At 42.6% G+C, this 22,011-nt stretch overlaps 1 protein-coding gene across 2 annotated transcripts in view; it reads right to left on the bottom strand.

Annotated features, from left to right (window-relative positions):
* The window catches only part of LOC113018657 (ATP-binding cassette sub-family A member 1), a 183,481-nt gene that overhangs the window by 31,372 nt on the left and 130,098 nt on the right, over nt 1-22,011 (bottom strand). For both annotated transcript variants that reach the window (XM_026161949.1, XM_026161950.1), the window contains 6 exons: nt 20,311-20,488; nt 19,069-19,184; nt 16,251-16,395; nt 10,682-10,805; nt 7,444-7,573; nt 6,925-7,045 (listed from right to left, as the gene is read on the bottom strand). In XM_026161949.1, the coding sequence (XP_026017734.1) occupies nt 6,925-7,045; nt 7,444-7,573; nt 10,682-10,805; nt 16,251-16,395; nt 19,069-19,184; nt 20,311-20,488 (814 nt within the window). The remainder of the gene's footprint in view (nt 1-6,924; nt 7,046-7,443; nt 7,574-10,681; nt 10,806-16,250; nt 16,396-19,068; nt 19,185-20,310; nt 20,489-22,011) is intronic.

The raw sequence follows: 22,011 nt of genomic DNA, 5'->3' as shown, positions 1-22,011 counted from the left end.
GCTTTGTTCTCATGTGGAAAGACAAGACAAGGCCTTTGTTCTTACTGGAGAGTGTGACAGTTTAAGATATTTAGCATTCAAAATCAAGGACAGCACTGTGCCCTTTTGAGTTAAGAGTGTCTGTTTTGGTTTCATAAAAGCTGAAAAAAGACTTCTCTGTGAGTGTTGTGCATGGTTATGTTCTCGTATTGGAGAGCTGCACTGGAACAAAAACGTGTTGCTAAATTTTTGTTAGTATGAATGTTACATTTCTTGGTATTTTAAAACTTTGTATCCGAAGTAAATGCGAATTTCAGTCTGCCATTTAAGTCTGACAAACAATGACATTACATTTATTACACAGTTGGCACATCAAAAGCATCTGATAAAAGCAGGAGTAGCACAGATCCATCATTTTTCCAGCACCATCTGGCAGCTGCACTCAATATTTATCAATCTGGATTACATATACTACCTTTCAGTGATAGTTTTAGGTGCTAAAGCTACATCAAAGCGAGAGATATATGTATGGAGGAAGGCAATTAAAGGATAATTCCCCTCTGGCTCGAGTACCGCTGCAGCTGTCATGATAAGCAGACCGACATCTAATCAGATGAGACGGCTTTGAAAATAGGATGTCGGCACCTAAAAAGCTAAAATACAGATTTAGGTTTTAACATCTCAAGTCTTGAGTTTCAAATGCTGCATTTCCGGCTAAACCATGTACACTTACGGTCCTTTTTCTTTTTTAAACAGTACTGCAGATCATGACTCACAGTGCAAAGGTTCACATTTTTTGACACCTTTTACCTTCACAGCCCTGTTAAAAGAACGTGTACCCTTCGATCTCACCACTCTTCACGTCTTGAACAAGTACAAACTTCTGGAAATGACAGTGAACTCATTAAGAAGCCAGTTTGAGATGATTTGAACTTTGGTAAATGGTTTTTATCCTGCTGGAAGCAGCCATCACAAGATGGTACAGGCTTGTAAAGGGATGGACCTGGTCAGTAGCGGTTTTTGATACAGGCGACACGGGCGGTTGCCCGGGGCAGCATCGTGGTGGGGGGCGGCATCATGGGCATCGGTTAAAAAAATAAATAAATTGCTCGTACTCATGCTGCCCCGACGTCATGCCAGCGTATATTGGGAATAGCATAGGCACCGATCGGTTTTCTATCGCCCATTTTCTGGGAGTAAGGGCGCCCTCCGTTTGCGAGGTGCGCCTGCTGCTTGGCGGGGGATTCTCTGGCTGGCTGGAGCAGCATCTAATAACCAACTTGCAAAATAAAACAAAATAAAATCAAACCAACAAACACGAAAACACCAGACATCATGATACAGACTTATAATTTGCGCCGATGTTTTTTCGAAATTCTATAAAGTGAGCGCGAGAGCCCTCGGTGCACCTGCTCGCTGCTGAAGTCAAAGTAAACTTTATTGTCATGTCCGCTACATACAGTCCAGTATATAGAGAGACGAGACGGCGAGGCTCCAGTTACAGCAGTGCAAGTAAACAAACAATAAATATAAGAAGAGTAAGAAAATAAATATACACTTTAGGACTCGGGGTAAAGGGAGCAATAACAATTTAAAATTTACAGTTTGATGATTTAAAGTCTCACACACAACCCGTCGAAAGGGGAGGGGGGCGGCTGCTTCCAAATAGAGCACATTTCATTCATAATGTTGTAAATCCAAGCCCATTATGTATTCATGATTTGAATCCTGGGTTGTGTGAAATCCCAGAAATACACCTTAGACAGGGTCAATCTGTGAACTAAGGTGTAGGTCTGTTAGGTTATGTTGTGGTGATCCTCGGGTTGGGGGATGGGTGTTCATACTGCAGTGCAAAATTAAAACCAATGGAAGATGGACAAAAAAGTTCAAAGCCATCAGGTGCTCAGTTTAGAAAAAAGAGAAAAGTAGAGGAGGCGAAACGAGAAACGGGGGGCAGCAGAGGGAGTGTTCGCCCAGGGCGCTAAACAGGCTAGGACCGCCACTGGACATGGTCAGCAAGAACATTCAGGTTGACTGCGACATTTAAACAATGCTTAACTGGTACTAAGAGACCCAAAGCATGCCAAGAAAATATCCCCCACACCATTACACAACATTTTTCCAATCTCCTATAGTCCAATTTTGGTGAATTGTAGCCTCAGTGCATTTCTTGCCCATTCTCGTGCTTATGTTGAAACTTCAGCTGGTTGTCTTCACCACGCCAACATGCCTAAAGGTACTGAGGGTAATGAGCTTGGTTTGTAAGAGGAGTAAAAGAGGCCTAAAAAGATCCCTTCCCTGCGCCTCAACCCCCTAACATCTTGTGTCAGGTGGTCTCAATAAGTCACGTGATAGGGTGAGGTAAGGTCTCACCATGGTTTTACTTGAAATAATGATGATAATGACCCACGCCATTTTTCACACCTTGTCTTATGTGATGAGGCACATGACCAATAGTGGGTCATTGACTCTCCTAACGGACAGCTCCCACTAGGGTTTAAATACCTGGGACTCTGCACCATTTGGTTTTAGAACTGAAGAAGCTTCTCGGATGAGAGGTGAAATTCTTCAAGTAACTTAAAGAAGTCCAGTCGCTTACTTTCCAAGCTCCTTAGACCAGTGTTTCCCAACCACTGTGCTGCGGCACATAGGTGTGCCGTGAGAAATGATCAGGTGTGCTGTGGAAGATTATCTGGTTCCACCTGATTAGTACTCTAAGCGATCAGCTTGAGTAACAGGCTGAATAATGACATTCTCTTCCACTAGAGATGATAAAGACGAAGAAGACAACGCAGCGATAAATATTTGATAGATAAATATTTGAAAAGAAACAATAGTCAATCTGACCTGGGTCCTGGAGAAAATTCCTACACCGATGAAGGCCCCCCCCCCCCCCCCCCCACTCAATGTGCAATATCACTGATCACACTCTCAATGCACCTGCTAGTTAGATGGCATGTATGTGTATGTATATAGATGTAAGCATGTATGTGGAAATATGTATGTGTATGTATGTACGGATGCATATATGTATGTATGTGCGTGTATGTTTGCAGGTGTATATATAACTTGTACATATCTTTCTTGTGTAAATGTACAATTTGTCTGTTATTGTGTAAATACTTAAGCTATTGTGGACTTCACACACATGGAGAAATGCCAAACTGCCTTTCATTGTTCCTGTAACAGTGACAATAAAAAGCTATTCTATTCTATTCTATTCTATTCTAAAGGTTGGGAAACACTGCCTTAGACTACAATGACCTGGATGACTGAGAACCTACACAGACTTAAAGGCACTGAGTTACTGCCATGCCTGATTAACTGGTGTGAGTCTAAAAAATTTAAATTATTAACACGATGCAAATGGAGTCACAAGCAGGCTCTAGTTTGCCTTTTAAGATGAAATTTAAGAAAGGGAAAACTGCCAGAAAATATACTTTTTGGAAAAAAGCTGAAAAACCTCAAAATCACTTAAGTCGAGTCTGGTAATCACTCAAAAATGGGTAAATAGGTTTTAGGCTAATGAACAGTTGAATCTATGTATAAATGTTTTTGTAGACAAATGTACGCCCTCTCTAAATGTAAAACCAAGAGCTCTTGCCAAAGGAGCCTCATTTGAACGACTTAAATGCCCTCAATACACATTAGCACATTAGCACACTTGTAGTATGCCAAGGTGCCACTCATCACTCATTCTCCTTAATCCAAACAGCTGTCACAAGGTTCCTTGAAACTTTCCCTGTCATCTCAGTGAGTGACTGGAAGGTTAAACTGACAGCACTGGGCCTGGAAAATGCTCACAGACGGACACACTTCCATCGATTATGGTGTCGACGCTAATGCAGCAGCTAAGTGGAGGCTACCAGGTGGGGCGCATAGCAAAACGCTCCTGTTTAGTGCAGCAGGATAAGGAAGGGGAGGAGCAGGTATCTGACAGATGATTGATGGCCTGTCGATCGCTTCAGAGGCATGCTCAGATTTATGACAGGACCCAGCCTGTGGCACATGGCCACCAAAGCCATGTGCTCATTGATCATTTTATTATCTACACCCCCCCAATGGATGGGGCACAGCTGTGGAGGGAGTCAATGAGGGCACTGCAGGAAGAATCCTGATGCCTTCTGCCAATGCTCCGCTGTGTTTGTGTGGCGATGGGCCACTGTGTCTCATCTCGTAGACGTGCTGTCAACTGCGAACGTGCACATGAGTAATAACTGAAGTGCTTGTCGACAGCAGACTATTTCAGCCAAACCGAGTGAATACTTTCATACTGTTTGAAAGGCACATTTGCAACAATGATTTTAAGAACTTTAAAGACGTTAGCTCTACAACTCTTAGCTGAACAACTAGCATTCCTACAACCCGGCCCAACTTTTTTGCCTTTGAAGATGATTTGTAATACATTACCCATCCAACTGTTTTGTTCAGTAATTACCCTAGGGAGTGTGGCGCACAACTGTGTTTCGTGAGCAACGAGTGAGAGATTAAGTATGGTGAGAATGAGCAGACCGAGGGAGTAAAGGAGCGAAGAGAGGTGGTAAGAAGCAAAAGGCTGTTAGATCGTCCAGCTGTCGGCACTGGAGCTGCAAAGCAGGCTGCTGTGGTGACACTTCCTGCTGCCACGCTGCCCGCAGGGAGGGAACATCTGCCAGTGGATGAGACGTTAATCTTGGTGGTGTTGAGGCTCGCACCGCCACAGTATGCTCAGTCTCACACACACCGAGGGAAGGAGGGCCAGAGCTACATAGGAGCGCACACCCTTTCCACCTCTAAAAGTGTAATCTTGTTTGGTTCTTGTGCCCACTTATGATGTTTGTGATAGCGCACAGCTGCAGGCTACCAACCTGTCTTTCCCATTTGGCCTGGAAAAGAATATTGCTCGAGCACATGAAGGGAGTAAACTTCGCCCACACACGTCCACATATTCAGGTGAACTAAAGTATTTGAGTACAATGATGCATAATGATTCAGAAATATAGGTATTGAGTGTTGCAAAAAGTATTGTAGGTGGACTACACAATTTTCCACATATAAAAAAGTAAACATTAACATAATCTATAGCAGTAAGTCATAAAATAAGAAGCCGAGGACATGCAGAGGGCAGGGTGAATTTATCAGGTTGCAAGAAAAGGTGAGAGGTTACAGGATGAAGGTCCATCATCAAACCAAATTTCTTCTTTGAGTATTATTAGTTATGCAATTAATGACATATAAGGAAAAAGAGAGATCATTATTATTATTCTGAGAGTTTATTATTCAACATTTCAGTTCAAATCTTTGCACTCAATATCCCAAGTACAATCTTCATGAGTACCCTGTTATTGTAAAACCAACCAAGCTCATTTTGACCCCAATATAAAATAATTGAAACACAAAACTAGCAACTCCAGAGATCTAATCTCTCCAGCAGGTCCTGGGTCTGCGTTACAAGCCTGTAACACCTCACCTAGGAGGTTCCCAGGAGGCATCCTGGTCAGATGGCTAAACCATCTCAACTGGATCCTTTTCATGCAGAGGAGTAGCGGCTCTGCTCTGAATGACCGAGCTCCTGTAAGGCCGAGCCCAGATGCCCTCCCGAGGAAACTTGCTTCCGCTGCTGAAATCCACGATCTCATTCATTCGGTCACTACTCAGAGCCCACGGCCACAGGTGAGGGTAGGAATGAAGCTTCATTGGTAAATTGACAGCTTCACCGTCACGGTTAGCTCACTCTTCACCAAAACAGGCCAGTACAATATCAGCATCACTGCCAAGACGGCACCAGTCTGTCTGCCAATCTCCCACACCACTCTCCCCACTCACGAACAAAGCACAAGACAAACTCCATCACTTGGGGCAGCAACTCATTCCTGACCCAGAGCGGCCACTCTACTCTTTTCCAGCTAAGAACCACGGCCCTGAACTTAGAGTTGCTAATTCTCATCCCACCTGCTTCACTCTTGGCTGCAAACAGCCTCAGTGCAGGCTGCTGGAGATCACGGTTCGATGAAGCCAAAAGAAACACATCATCTGTAAAAAGCAGAGACAAGATACCCAAACTCTTCGCCCTCCACCTAGAGTTTCTTGGCTGCGCCTAGATATTCTGTCCATAAATATTATGAACAGAATCAGTGGCAGAGGTCAACTTTCTCAGATACAGTAGATCCAGCTGCATCTCAAATGTGACATCATATTTACTAAACGTTACCTTTACAAGGCAAGAGGATTTTAAGCAGGTTTAAAGATAAAAGACATTTTGACCTTATTTGACTTTGAAAAAGAGGTCATTGGTCCTCATTCCCTGTATGCCTGCATGTTGTCAATGCAACAATGGCAGTAAGAAACAGTTTTCAATAGCTCGATCAAGCATTATTGCCACTGTGACCTTCAAATTAATCTTTTGACCTTGAAGGAAGGATCAGAGGTCACAGGTGACGTGACTTTTGAATCTTTATACATGACTTTCTATAGGTTAACACAGCACACTTGTAAGACTCATAGTTTCTCATTTTTAAGGCGTTTTGTTAATTTTCTACCAATAAATTGTTAAGTTGACCTTGAAGACATCGGTGGATGTCGGGCAAATTTGAATGGGCTGTTAAAACGACCCCACTCTCCACCCCTACAAAGTTTTATCAGAATTCATTCAAAACCTTTCGAGTTATCATGTTTTCAGGCAGAATAATGACATGCAAACACTGAAAACATAACCTCCATGGCAGGGTAAATTTGTGGGGAACAAACTGACTGACAAAAGTGATAAAATATTGGAACAATTTAAAAAAAAAAAAAACTCAGATATTACAAAAAGAAAAAAAAATACAGGCCCCAGTTGGTAAGATGAGGCTTAAACACAATTACACTTTTTACAAAGAGGCGATGGAACAAAATTAAATCAAGTACGAGCAAGAACAGAATGGAAAAAACCTCACTGAAAATGTATAAAGCACCAAAGCTGGATACCTTAGTGAGGTCACAGATCCTCAGAAGGTCGCTCCGGGCTTCGCCTTCATACACCCGCCTTCGTTCCCTGGCAACATCGATATCCTCTTCCTCCGCAGGCAGCCACTTCCCTGAAATAAGTCTAGCAGAGAGAGTCAAACACAGTTGGCATAATACCCTTCATTAAAATTAACACGAACTCGTGTGACAAATTATGTTGGTCAAAGTTTAAGCTCAATGAAACAATCTCTGCAATTTTCATAAATAGATGAAGCCACGGGCATTAGTTCCTATGGCAACCTCGCTTTTAGAGTACAAAACACTACAAAAAAAGAGTGGAAAAAAAGAAAGAAAGACATAATTGGTTTGAATTTGGTAAAACACATTTGCAGAGCAACAGATGTTTCATATAAAGTCAATATAGAGCGTATTACTAATCCTAACAGCTGCGAACAGGAGAGGATTTGTTTATCTGACAAAACACAAGGAAGAGTTGTTTTTTTCTTTTTGTTTTTTTGTTTTAAAGTTTCTTACAGTCACCTTGGTTTGCAGAAGAATTTATACTGGATGAGGATTGTAACGGCAAACATGACAATTCCCTGGATGGACATGGCACAAAGGTTCTTGCCCACCATTTCCCAGCTCAGCGGGTTCTTGAAACGGTCCTCCCCTGATAAGAAAATTAGCAGACGCACACAGGAGAAAAGCAGGTAATTACACAGATTATTTCCACGTGTCACGTCACAGTAACTTCCAACCCTTAACAGCGAGCCCCGAGGATGAGTTAACGGACACGCTGTCAAAACAAAAGGGAAATAAGCAGATGTGTTTTCGTTCACGGACAGCCAAATGTGTCTTTGTCAGACGCTGGTGTTGCTGAGACGCATTTGTTGGTGAAAGGCGGCAGTTTAAAAAGCCACTTAGCCTTTGCATAATAATAAAAAAAATAAATGCTGTCACCTATGTCATGGGAAGAAATTGCTGACATCCTGTACTTTTCATGTTGAAGCCATATTTGTATTTTTTGGCTAATGAACATGCAAGTAAAGTAAACCGTTGACAGCCCAGCACTCTAACCATTATCATATCTGCTCTCTTTCCCTCTCCCTCACGGCTTCTACAGCCCTTTAGGCCAAGGGTGGGGCGGGGGTGGGGGGTGCAAAGGAGACAAGAAAAACGAAAAGAGCTTTCAGTCTCATTCTCGGGTAAATAGCCCCTTTCCACACTAGCCTTTTTAAGTTGTGATTGCTTTTCTCTTCCTTCTCTCCAACCGCCGCCGCAAATGATTCCTCAAACCGCTATTTCCTGCTCCATCTCTCCACAGATAAGACCCCTTTTTCCTCTTGCATGTGCCTCTTTGCTTCTTGATGACCTCCTCAATACCGGCTCCACCTCCACAAACACCATTACACTGTTTTTTTCCCTATCCTGTCTAAATTTAACTCATGCAGAGTGTGCAGCTGTAGTGGACACTAGGGAGGTGCGTTTCTGGTCAAATATTGGAGAACTAACGTTTAGAACGAAATAGCATCGTATCAGTGGAGAAACGGGTGGAATACGAGACACAGGGCCATATAAATGCTCCTTTGTGGGCTATTATTATTATATTTTTGGATGGCGTGTACATTTCTAGCAATATTTTATGGTATTCCAATAACTTAAAGGCTCCAGTCATTTGCCAGTGTAACAGAGAACAGAGCAGTGTGGTGGGCGACTGTGATGCAGAAACGGGTTATGCAAATGTTTCGTTGCAAAGATCCACAGAACATTTATTCTGGCTGTTTTCAGAGCAGCACGCGGTGCAGTTGCGTTTGTTGTTGTTTACTAAAAGACAACGGCGAGGTTTGCAAGTAAAATGGAAGAAATCTGCGGCGCAAGTTGCTCTAAATATTTTAAGAGGCACAAAGTATAGGAGAGCAGGATGGAAATTTATACAAGCGGTCCGCTGTGATAAATTAGGTGCTGCAGCTGACTGCTGAGTGAGAGGAAACCGAGTCTGGTAAAATCGGTGGCACTTTGAGGCACCTGGGTGAGATAAGCATGTTTTAAAGGGTTTTATAAATATACCAGCGCTCTTTTTTTCTTCTTCTTTTTTTGCTAATCCGCTTTACACGCTGAGCTAGCTTTCTCTGCCCATGCATTACCTGTACATGTCACTAACTTGTGTTTTTATTCTGTTGTGGTCTTTTTCCCCCTCCCTGTGCTCCCTCTCCTTCACCTTTCTGCAGATACGGTCTTCGTGTTTCTGATCTGCGGTTATTGGCCCTACCAACCTGCCCAGTGTTTATTGCCTGTTATTTCTCCAACACTCATCTTTTCTCACTCTGCTCTCCTCTCACCCCAACATGTGGAGGCAAGACAGCTGCCCCGACCTGAGTCTGGTTCAGATTTTATCCCGTTAAAAAGGAATGTCTGCCAAGCGTTTCCCAAAGAGGAGACTGATGCTTTTTCTCTCTCTCGCTGAAATGCTGTAAAGTATTGAGCTTACTATGCAAAGTACCCTTAGATGACATCCATTTAGAGCCAAATGAATCTAACCGGATGTAATCTACGGGTACTTTGCACTAACTTGGACAAAATTTCTGTCATTTTGCCTCCGTACGCCATCACAGTGGATTTTAAATCAAATAAGATGTGATTGAAGCGCCGGCTTTCAGATTTAATTTGGTGGGTTTTGCAAAAAATTTATGTTAACTGTCATTTTTAGACATAATCCCCCATTTTCAGAGCCTCAAAATTAATTGTACAAGCTAGCATCTTTTCAAATATAAAGATTTTTTTTAATATTTCAATGAAAATGCTTTCCATACTGAGTCTCAAACTCATGCTGTGTGTCCTCCCTTGAGAAGCTCTGCTAAGGCCTTTACTGCAGCCGCCTTCAGTTGCTGCTGGTTTGCAGCTCTTTGCTGCATTCACGTTTACCTTCAGTAACTAAAACAGTATGCTCTGTTGGGTTGGGATCCAGTGAATGACTTTTCTACTTAAGAACATCCCATTTGTTCTGTGTGAAACTCTCGGGTTGGTTTTGGTCCATTTGCACTGAGAAGCAGTTTTGCAGCATTTGGCTGAATCTGAGCAGAGAGTACAGCCCTGTGCACTTCAGCCCATGTGTTCCCTCCACGTTTAACAGATGATACAGTATGCTACGGCTCGTCAGCTGCTCTTTCCTCTCTTTATTGTTTTCTCTTCGCATTATCCTCATTCGCATTCATTTTGTTTTCATTTGTCCAAAGGATTTTTTCCCCCAATTAATTAATCAATCAATCGAGTGTAACCAGTGGTTTGCATCTTGATTGTAGACTTTGACGATTGCATACCTAGCTCGTTGAGAGTGGTCTCAACTTAGCTGGATCTTGTGAAGGGAATTTTCTTAACTATGGAAAGATCATCCACTTTCTTCTGTGGTCTTTCGGGCCTTGTGGTGTTTCTGCTGGATTTTGGGGGGGTTTCAGCCTAATGATGGCCTCCCTTATTTACATCTATGTCCCTTTGGACCTCATATTAGAGTTCTAGGGAAAAGGCCTCACAAGACAATGAAATTTAAGCCGCTAAAAATCAGGGACTGCATAAAAATATGATTCCCGAACTGTTAATGCAGTACCTTTGCCGAACCCCTTGAATTAAACCTGAACGTCTGGCCTTCAATCACATCTTCATTGACCACTGTGGTGTCACTGTCCAAAAACACACGAACCCATTTCACATCTTAAAATCTAGCACTACTGTGTGAAACAGTTTAGTCCTTTCTGTATTCCATACTATGATATCATCCTCTCACCAAAGTTGCTGAAGAGTGTGGCCGTTGCCTGGTTCTTGGCCATGTCAATCAGCCCTCTGCCCAGACAGAAGTGTGGGAATATCAGCAGCACCTGCTTCACTATGTTGTTGATGTGGGTGATATTCTGTTGAGAAAAATGCACACAGACACACAGGATACACATTAGTGGCACGAGGACGTTTTGGATATTTAAACCCTGACTGGGAATTGCACAGTTACAAGCTCAATATGTTGACAATTCTAGGCCTGAATCAGCAGAGCCAGAGTGAGAGCTTTGGAAAATAGCTTGAAGCTCCCTGATGGAAGTGCACATAATTAGCAAACATCCTGCGCTGTGCTTGCACGCTGAGCGCGGGTGTATTGCGGTGCACCAAATAGCATGCCGAGGGAACTCGGTGCATCAAGGTTCATCTACCTTCTCGATGCTGGAATTTAGGAGACGTAAGGGAACGTACCGTGTGATCTCTGGGGAGGAGCACGTACAGTAGAGCTCAGTATGTGCAAACACAAACAGATGAGTTGATGCTCAGGGAAGCAGATGCTCATCCTTAAAATCATAACTAAAGCTAAAGGAAACACCCAGACACCAAAGAGTCACAGGTGGGAGGAAGAAAAGCACAGGTACTCTGTCTTCTTTTGGTTCTTCTGATAAAGCATACCACCACAACAACAAAAAGACAGAAACACAAACCCAAAGCATATTGTTTCAGTGTTTCACAAGGCATAGGCAGAAATAAAGTCTTATCTTGACAGCGTATTTCCACAAAACAACTTTTTTTCCTTTCTCAAATTGTACAGTTCCTTTCTCTCCACAGTTGACCTGCCGGTGGTTAGAACACTGACAGCTTAATAAAGTACAAAAGCAACAATTAATTCAATTAAGACACAGCGGACCAGGCTGTAACGGACTGGCACAAGCGAGGAAGGAAGTACAGGAGAGGGGGTAAAACAGGAGAAGGCAGAGCAAAAGGGCAACATATTACTGTGGCTTCACAACCGAGTTCATGCATTATGCATAGTGCTCTATTGCTGCATAGTCTTCAAAGCTCTTGCATACATGGATAGAGACTACAAATTCATCATTTCTGTTTTCTGGGCGAGCCTGCGAGATTGGGTGGGGCGGCAGCAGAGGTGCGATTTGTTAAAGCTGTGTGCAAGATTTCCAAATGATGGCCATTATTGTCACAGAATTTATTCATGCATGCGTGTAACAGCTCTGTGAAATTAGTTTCAGTGACTAAGCTTTCAATTGGCAGTTACAATGCGAGTGTGAGGCCTTATGAGTCTGCCAGCCTTAATAAAAAGCCAGATTTAAAGATATTTCAGTCTGCACTTTTACTGGATGTCAGCTTATTGTGTAAATGCAAGTAAAACATGACACTTTTTAAATAAGACAACATACTCTGTCAGATATTAGCAGGTGGGGAGTGAGACCGTGATCGAGGGGGAAAGGCAGACAAAGAAAATAAATAAATAAATAAAACTGTTGACAAGACTTTGTTTTCTCCCAAGGAGGTGTGGGGGCACATTTAGCCTGTGCACATTAAGAATACATATGGTGCTGCTGCTGTATATCTGCCTTGCTTTAGTAACTTACAGGCGTCCTCAAGCTAGCTCCTTCCTGCCTTCATACTAAGCTAACCACATGCTGCTTCCATATTCAGCAGACAGATGTATTACTGATCCTATCTAGCTTTTGCACTCTTGCTTTCACTGCTTCTCCTTATCCCTGTGATCATTGGAGCCAGGAACAAATCTGATCACAAAGGGGACAAAGATACTAGTGTACAGTAGCTCCAAATATAGCTAAAGATCTGCGGCCATGCTAAAGAGAAAGTACACTCTGTGTCAGTTCTAAGGTTTGATGTATCAGGGCTTAAAATCATGCAAATGCAACCTCGGATGAACTACAAAACATGACATATACACAGCCATTCATCATTTAACAAAAACTCCACCCTCACTGCTTCTATATGAGTTTAGAGGTTTGGCTCTCCAATTACTGCTTAATGGAGACTGAGGGGGAATAAACTGTGAAGCACGGTGGTGGAGGGGTGATGATTTGGGCTTGTTTTACAGCCACAGGACTGCAAAACAAATGTCTTCCAAATGTGAGACCATCGGTCTGCAAAAGCTTGGCTGAAACTGGATCATTTAGCAGGACAAAGATTCCAATCGAATCTACAACAGAGTGAAAATGTGTCGCAAAGGATATCTACAACCATAGGTGTACTTTTCTTTTTCCCATGACTATATGGGGATACTTTGTATGAAAGGTCCTTGTCATTGATAAAAATAAAATGGAATAGTAATAAAACACTCTAAGATTTTTACTGTATAATAATTCTCGCAACAAGAAATGACGAGCAACAATCCAACTTACAAACTTACACACTACAATAAGTGTTTGCTGGCCTAGTTCTCTCGGGCAGATCCAAGACCGTGATGAAAAGGTCTCATTGATCACGATGTCGACGCAAACCTTTAGACGTCTTTAGATGTTCAGCAGCAATTCATCATTTCTTTTATCTACACTTATACATTTGCTTGAGGACAGGAGGGTAAGAAGAGCTGCAATAACAATGCATATTCAACAAAAATTGGTGCATCTTGTTACTGGTTACATTTTTTTGAACACTTGAACCCTGCTTACTAAGGAGAAAAATGGTTAAATGGTATCATTTAAATCACTAATTTATATTTGCGTATTAGTATTTTCTCTTTAGCCAATTACTTGATTGCCTTTACTGACAGTATATGGAGGAAAGATATACTTTACTGCAACAATTTGCTGTAGCAGAAAACAAGTTTACCCTCAAAGTTGAAACTAACGTTCTTTTCTTGGCGTTTGCAAACATATTTTTATCCCCCAGGATGTTCACAATGTATGTAACCACTCAAATGCAAGCATCGGGGGATTTGCTAAAGGCACCTCTATTCTTTACATTCAACACTAAGCCTAAACAGAGATAAGAAAGTCAAATAAATAAACAACAGCTATGACCTTGGCAGAGAGCAGCCCATCCATCTGGCAGAGGAATGCAAAAAGCAGCGAGACCTAATTTGAGATCGATACATGAAATAACATATCTCCTCCTGACTGGGTGTTCATCAAGGAGATCTAAGAGGTTCTTTGTCGAAGAAGATAAAACGCCGGACAATTTCCCCCCTTGTGTTTGCGCTATGTGCCCATAAATCATTTTCAAATGGTTTTTAAAGGTGGTATTGTCTGCGCTGTGCTTATCTGACCCATATCCCTACACGTGCTTATTCCCACAGCGTGGCTTCATTCATAATGCTGCGAATCACAATGAAAGCAGACAAGCAGAGGATGTATGGCTCAAACAGCTGGGGAAGACATTTTTCAAGAGATGATATTCCTGTGGTTTTGAGATACTGTAGGAGTTCTGTCGTGAGCAATCGACTACATTAAACCTTTGCCTGTTTTAAACACAGCGTCGATAAATTCTTCTGGACTTAAAACAATGTACTCCAATTACACTACATGAGGTAAGCGGTACCTGGCCACGCCGCCACACCGATACATTTATCCTGGAAAAATCTATGGGTGCCTGCGGTTATCTCTTAGAGGCACGTGGTGGAAGTATTGACTCAGACAGCGCTTCAAGCGTACAAGGCAGGCTGGGATTGATGCAATCCACAGGGAGTTGGACAGTCCTGAGGGAAAGAAAATCTCCCATTGGTCTCAAGACAAAACTAGGGCACCAAGTCTATAACACTGCAGCGCTGCTTTCCCACTCTGCTACTCTTATTTTTTTTCCCTTCTTCCCATTTTCTCCCCCTGGAAAAATGGTGCTATGCCCAAAAGGGATCTAGATTCACCCAGTGCTTGAAAAGAGAAAACAGACTGAAAGCCGGAAGCTTTGCTTTTGAGCGACACTGTTTAAATATCGCCGCCGCCGCCGCAGAGGAGCCTGAAAGTGATGAGGCGCAGCTTTGAAATCGCAGAAGCTGCGAGAGGAGAAGGCTGGATAGAGCTGTCATGTGCAGGATCTGCCGTTTCTGTTGAACTGGAGCACGTCGGGGCACTGTCATATCTGCGCTAGCTAGTTTGTGAAGAGTCTGTTCCGGGGAGATATCAGCTCTGAACTGGGGGAGACATGGAAACCTGGAGAGCTGTAACATGTGAGTTGATTGATGTTGACCCGTCAGACTCTTATCGGCGGCGAAATCGGGTCAGATTAGCAGAATTATCTCGGACCTCCGTCCCCATCGAGTCTCAGAGAAACACGCTGCTCCTAATGCCTCAATCGAGCGAAATGGGCAGTAAATCCGTCCCTTTACACCGGCCCGTGGGCAAAGCGCTGTCCATTAAATTATCGGGAATGGCGCCCTTTATGAGTAATACGCTCCGCTAACGTCGCATCAATAAATAAAGAGAATGCAGACACAACAAAATGACCACAGTGACTTTCTTAGAGGAGAGACGCGCTCGTGAAAAATACAAATTGATGATGAATGTCGGCGATAATGAAATCACGATGCAAATGAGGCCGCCTCGTTAGGAGACAGGAAACATCCCATGCCATCACGGAGCGGGCGCCAGAAGATCAAGTCGCAGGCAGGCGTGTCGGAGGGGGCAGACCGCGCAGAGGCAAGAGTCTTTGAGACGACATTACGCTGCGTCTGAAGTGGCAGATCGGGGATGTGGGAGACATTCTGATGAAGCGTCAGATGCAAACGCAGCTCGGCACCGCACCGTGCTCTTGTGTCTGTTGACAAGGGATGACTGATCAGCACGAGGCTAAAAATACGTGGTGAGGTGGGAAAAAACCAAATGAGAGAGCGGGCGATGCGTGGGAATCGTGCAAATAACAATTAAGGCTGCAAATGTGTTTGGACGTATTCAGATCAGAGAACAAACGAGAAAGATGTCAGAAAAGTAGAGAAATCGTTTAAAAAACTTGAGGTTGTTCTGTCTGAGTCCTGGCTGCTTGCACACATTGCGTATTCAGATATTTTCTTTTTTACGTAATTGATTTAAATTCTAATAAAACAGTACAATGACTGACAGTCTGTCTCTCTCCAAACCGAGCTCTGTATTTCTTATTTAGCTCGTTTTTGGTGTCTTTGTCTTTTCATTCCACTGAGACTGGAGCAGCTTGCAGTTAAAATGAACACTTGCTGAAAGATGGATGAGCAAAGTTCTCTGAAGACCCAATTCTCAGCAAACGATTTAACATTAAAAAGAATAGGCAAAATAATTCCTTTGAAAAATCCTCGAGAGGATAAAGGAAATATATTAAAAGTTATACCAGGTGGGCACACACCCCACCCACGCGCGTGAAAGCCTTTGCTTTGGAGAAAAAAATGGAAAAACACTGAGCGTTTATCTATGATTCAAGTCAATTAGCCATCCGCAGCTATAGCTTCTGCATAAATATCATTTTTATGGAGCCTGAAAGTCTGCGCCTGCTGTTTCACAGGAAGTGTGCCGCCTGTCGCGTTAAAAATGTGCATGCATGCATGTGTGTCTCCTACTTTTCCGTCTGCACAGACTCTGTATGCGTGTGTGAGCGTGTGAGCGTGTGGTGAGGGTGACACTTACATCATCATCGAAGAGCTCCATGATAAAGGTGGCCACGCTGCTGTTAATACCAATGAAGAGGTTGATGCAGGTCAGCACCACGTAAGCTGTGCTGGGCACGCTGAAGATGAAGGAGAACGGGTACATCATGGGCGTGATAGCCCAGCTTAAAAAAAAAACCACACAAAACAAAGTAAAACAGTGTTACAAAATATAAAATATAGAAATTAAAATAACAAAGGTGATCTCCAGTGCGATCCATGCTCGTTAAACTCTCCGAGGGCAATTTGTATAACGGCAAATATCATGCTAGCAGCTACTGAATCCTTGCTATTTTCGATTCACAAATGCGGATTACCAGGTCAGCTGTGCCATTTGATGGCCTCCTCTGATCATTTGCATTTTCAGTAAGTGACCCATGAAAGCACTGCCAACTGAATGCTGCCCACGCTCGGCAGTCAGCGGTTCAAGCTCGGTATCACAAGCAGATCAAGTGAGGCACTGGTGTTGTGGTGCCACGGTGCAAACCCCTGTCATATAACCAGACCTTTGAATGTAATTTGAAAGTAACACGTTTTGATCTCATTACATTTACTCAAGTGCTGGAGTTTCAGTTTGACCTACTTCAGAGGCGTATGTGTAACTTTCTGATTCAGTTCTTTTTAGATTAGGAATCTTTGGAAACAGACTGCAGCCTCACTCTGAGAAGCACACAGACCTGTTTGTACGAGCTAAGCTACACAGCATGTCTCCTTCACTATGTGCCATAGCTGTATCTGATATCCCTGCGGTGGTGTTCTTCCTGGATCATCAAAACCAATGTTGGTCCAGTTGCAACATTGCAAGTGACCAATCATCATCAATGTTACGATGTCATAGGTTTGCAGGGTGGAAAAAGCCGACCGATGTGGTTAGGGTCAGGGTCAGGGTTGGGGATTAGGACGTGATCATAGTTAGGCTTAGGGTTTGGTGTGTGTCACTTCCAATGACTAGTATTACTAACTTATTTGTGTGCACTGGTGCATCTTTCAATGGACGTAGTATAAGTATTACACAAAGTACAAACTATTGCAAAAAATGTATAAAATACGTTGTAATAAACGCACTGGATTGAATTGGAGATATGAATTAAAGATTAGTGGCATAAACGTCAGTTCTTCGATTACTCTGGCTTTGTGGGGCTTTTTGACACTGTCGCAGATAACTATTTACCCCTCGGACACCTAAAAGGAGAAACCCTTGTCCCCTTTTTCTGAACTGAATGGTTTCTGTCATACTTCAAGCCGGCTTTTAGGACAAAATGACTGGTTATGCAACAAAAGGGTAGTCTTTACCTGTACAGCTTACTACCTGCTAGAACCTGTTCAAATGGTCATCATACCACATATTTACTGACATTTCGTGAGGTGTCAAAACTCTTCATTAAGTGTATGGGGGAGGGGAAGTTGCCAAATGTCATCTTCATTTGGGAAAGTCTTAATAGTTCAAATGAACAAAGGAAGTGTAAGCAGCGTGGAAGTGAGCTAATGCTTCTTAGCTGGTGATTCTGAGGTAGTGCCAGATCACTTTTAAAGTTCTCCTACAGCGTGGAAAGGCTGGTTCAACAATGAATAACAACACAAACTTTGAAGGTAAACTTTAATCAAGTGTTAAAGTTGCACGTGTGAGTTGAACAGGTCTGTTGCTCCCTGTATTTTTTACCTGGGTTGATCTCTAAAATGTAATATAATGACACGTTTCAGCTGGAAACAGCTTATTTAACCTTGACTGACTGACTGAAGTGAGTAGCTTCTCATTTCTTAAACAACCACGTAAAAAGACACATCCTGTGGTCGTGGAAAAGATGTTCTCTGTTTCAGAAGGGTCAGATTTAATGGTCTGTATCAAGCAAACAACACAATTCAGAAGTTTACTAAAACTATTAAAATTGGGTTAAACTATTCAACACAGTACAAAAGGCTGAAGGGACTCAAAGAAGAAATGTGAAAATCATGACTGATCATGATCAGAGGTCAAATTAATAGTTGAACTCGCAGCTAAGTAAAAGCATTTATACACACACAATGTAAAGAGAACTCCAGGGATCAGGACTAAACAGTTGTCTGGCCTTAAGAAAACCACTTATCAGTTTGGCTACTTGGGGAAAAAAACAATTCAGTTCACCAGGGATGTTTAAAGGTTGGACTGTGGAGCGATGGAGAACAGTCATGTGGTCTGATGAGTCCAGATTTACCCTGTTCCTGAGTGCCGGGCACATCAGGTTAAGAAGAGAGGCAGGTGAAGTGATGCATCATCACGCCTCGTGCTTACAGTAAAAGCCTGATCTCAGGTTGCTTCAACTGGTCAAGGTTCAGCAACATTATCTCCTCAAAAACGCAGTCAGCTAACTACCTGCATTTACTGATCGACCAGAGTTTCTCCATTAATGAATTTCTTCTTCTTTCCGACGGCGTGGACATGTTCCAAGATGATAATGCCAGGATTTATCGGGCTCAAATTGTGAAAGATGGGTTCAGTGAAAGTAAAACGTCCTTTTCACAGATGGATCGACCACCACAGCGGAGACCTCACCTTAACCCCACTGAGATCTTAATCCCTTTACGTTGTCACGGCAAACCTCTAACGTGCCGTCATCGGAGCTAAAGGTAGGGCAACAAAATATTACAGTGCGTACCAAGAACTTACATTTCAGCCAATACCTGCACTACTATGACAGCTTTCTATTGTGGATACCTGAAGTGTTCAGAAGTCAATCAATGAATATTAAAAGACAGCCCATCCCAGAAATCTGGGCACGCCATAATTCTCTGAGCTACTCTGAAATATGTCATTTACTCACCCATAAAAAATAAGCAAGAGGATCAAAGCCGGCAGGTTAGGAGGGGAAACATAGGCTTTTTGTTGGAAGGCGAGGAAGATCACAATCACGATGAAGCAGGGGACGATGTAGTTACACTGTAAACACAAACACACACGTCAAAATAAAGCACAGGCTTAAAAAAGTCACTCTTTAGGGTGGTTACGACTCCATTAAAGCGTTATGACTTTTTTTTTTTACGCCAACTGAAAGACCGTGTAATTATAAAATGTGTAGATGACTTTTTAATTAGCGAATGTATCCGGCTTTAGTTTTCTAATTAATCCAGTGAATAACAGCCATCTGATTCTCGTGTGTTTGAAGCAAGCGGTCGCTCAGTGACACGCTGAATTGGATGCATGTACAATGGCTCTATAAAATTTTGATCTAAGACTAATATTTATCCAACGATTGTTTAAATCCATTCAACTTCAAATCAAACCAGACAGCACGCTTTTTACTAGCCGACTTTTTTTCCCCCTACAGAAGTAAACAAACATAACTGATGATGCTATTATTATATAATCACCCTTCGGATTAATATCCCCCCTGGCGAATAAATGGAATACTGCAGATAATAGACATACAATGTATCAGGTTACAATGATACATGTTTATTACAGAAAAAGTTTAGACTGAAATATTAAAGAGCTTTCAGACTAGATTCACTGTAATATCCTTATTGTTGATAGAGCGTGCATGGTAATGCGGGGAGCTTCGGGCAAGAATCATTAGACAGGCTCCTTAGGTGCATTTGTCTTCCACCCAGACAGCATTTATCCACCATAATGATGAGTGTCCTGATGCAATTTCTTTACCAAAGGTACCTGATGAAATGTTTACTTCCATTATGCCTCGGGGAAACTGCCGGTAAGCCTGTTGAGCATAACCAGCAGGGGCAGCTGCTGTCGATAATTACGCCTCAGCCAATAACTGTCTCAGGTGAAGCTTTTCCCAGTAGCCAGCAGTGTCAAAGCTACATTGTCAATTACAGTGGATGGATATTTTTACATTTAGCCTTAGGTGGGCAAAAAAAGGCCCAAAGTAGTATATTACAAGGGTAGTATAAAATAAAGCAGGCGAAAACTGCTGGGGTGAATCACATTATAGCATATATTACACAGTATTTACCTGGCTTTAATGGGTCAGGTAACAGAGCCGAAGCTTCAGAAAGAGAGAATATTTGAGGCGCAGACACAGCTGTCAGATAAAGCTGGTACTTACCATGTCCCAGGCAAAATTGGCCAACCAGTAGACAGCTGGGTTTACTCCACTGACAAATTGCAGATGCTTGGCTTTGTTCACCCTCTCTTGGATTAGGAAGAGGACAAAGCTGGCAGGGATGAAGGACATGGCAAAGATAACGCAGATGGACACCACGACGTCAGTGGAGGTTGTGGCCCTGTGATTGAAGAGGACACAGCATAGAAAAAGTTGACTGGCGAGCTATTAGGGGTCTACCAGGGCAAAAGAAAGTGGATATTAAACTTTGTCCATGGGGCTAAATATAAAGTTTGATTCTGAGGTGATGTAGACTACGTTGGCTTTAAAAATATATGGAGCACACAAAGAAAATCATTAGAATTTACATTCTGTCTACTATCACAGGCTGTATATAAAAGATGGACACAGCTACCGTGACCCTTTAGTTTTAAACTCTTTTAGTTTCATGTTCATGTTGAGCTTAGGATTGTGACTGTCACCATCTTAGTGTTTTTAAAGAGACTTGATGATCTGACTGAGAAACTGAGGGACATAAAATAGGACTGTGTCGGCCTCCGCCTGCACAGGTCCGCAGACAGACCTCCTGAGATTATAGACAAGCAAGGGACTATAAACCTATCAGGAACATATACAGGGAGTGCAGAATTATTAGGCAAGTTGTATTTTTGAGGAATAATTTTATTATTGAACAACAACCATGTTCTCAATGAACCCAAAAAACTCATTAATATCAAAGCTGAATGTTTTTGGAAGTAGTTTTTAGTTTTAGCTATTTTAGGGGGATATCTGTGTGTGCAGGTGACTATTACTGTGCATAATTATTAGGAAACTTAACAAAAAACAAATATATACCCATTTCAATTATTTATTTTTACCAGTGAAACCAATATAACATCTCCACATTCACAAATATACATTTCTGACATTCAAAAACAAAACAAAAACAAATCAGCGACCAATATAGCCACCTTTCTTTGCAAGGACACTCAAAAGCCTGCCATCCATGGATTCTGTCAGTGTTTTGATCTGTTCACCATCAACATTGCGTGCAACAGCAACCACAGCCTCCCAGACACTGTTCAGAGAGGTGTACTGTTTTCCCTCCTTGTAAATCTCACATTTGATGATGGACCACAGGTTCTCAATGGGGTTCAGATCAGGTGAACAAGGAGGCCATGTCATTAGTTTTTCTTCTTTTATACCCTTTCTTGCCAGCCACGCTGTGGAGTACTTGGACGCGTGTGATGGAGCATTGTCCTGCATGAAAATCATGTTTTTCTTGAAGGATGCAGACTTCTTCCTGTACCACTGCTTGAAGAAGGTGTCTTCCAGAAACTGGCAGTAGGACTGGGAGTTGAGCTTGACTCCATCCTCAACCCGAAAAGGCCCCACAAGCTCCTCTTTGATGATACCAGCCCAAACCAGTACTCCACCTCCACCTTGCTGGCGTCTGAGTCGGACTGGAGCTCTCTGCCCTTTACCAATCCAGCCACGGGCCCATCAAGACTCACTCTCATTTCATCAGTCCATAAAACCTTAGAAAAAGCAGTCTTGAGATATTTCTTGGCCCAGTCTTGACGTTTCAGCTTGTGTGTCTTGTTCAGTGGCGGTCGTCTTTCAGCCTTTCTTACCTTGGCCATGTCTCTGAGTATTGCACACCTTGTGCTTTTGGGCACTCCAGTGATGTTGCAGCTCTGAAAT

This window comes from Astatotilapia calliptera, chromosome 3, assembly GCF_900246225.1.
Source record: "Astatotilapia calliptera chromosome 3, fAstCal1.2, whole genome shotgun sequence".
NCBI classification, from domain to species: Eukaryota; Metazoa; Chordata; class Actinopteri; order Cichliformes; family Cichlidae; genus Astatotilapia; species Astatotilapia calliptera.
This window is presented reverse-complemented; position numbering and strand designations above follow the sequence as displayed.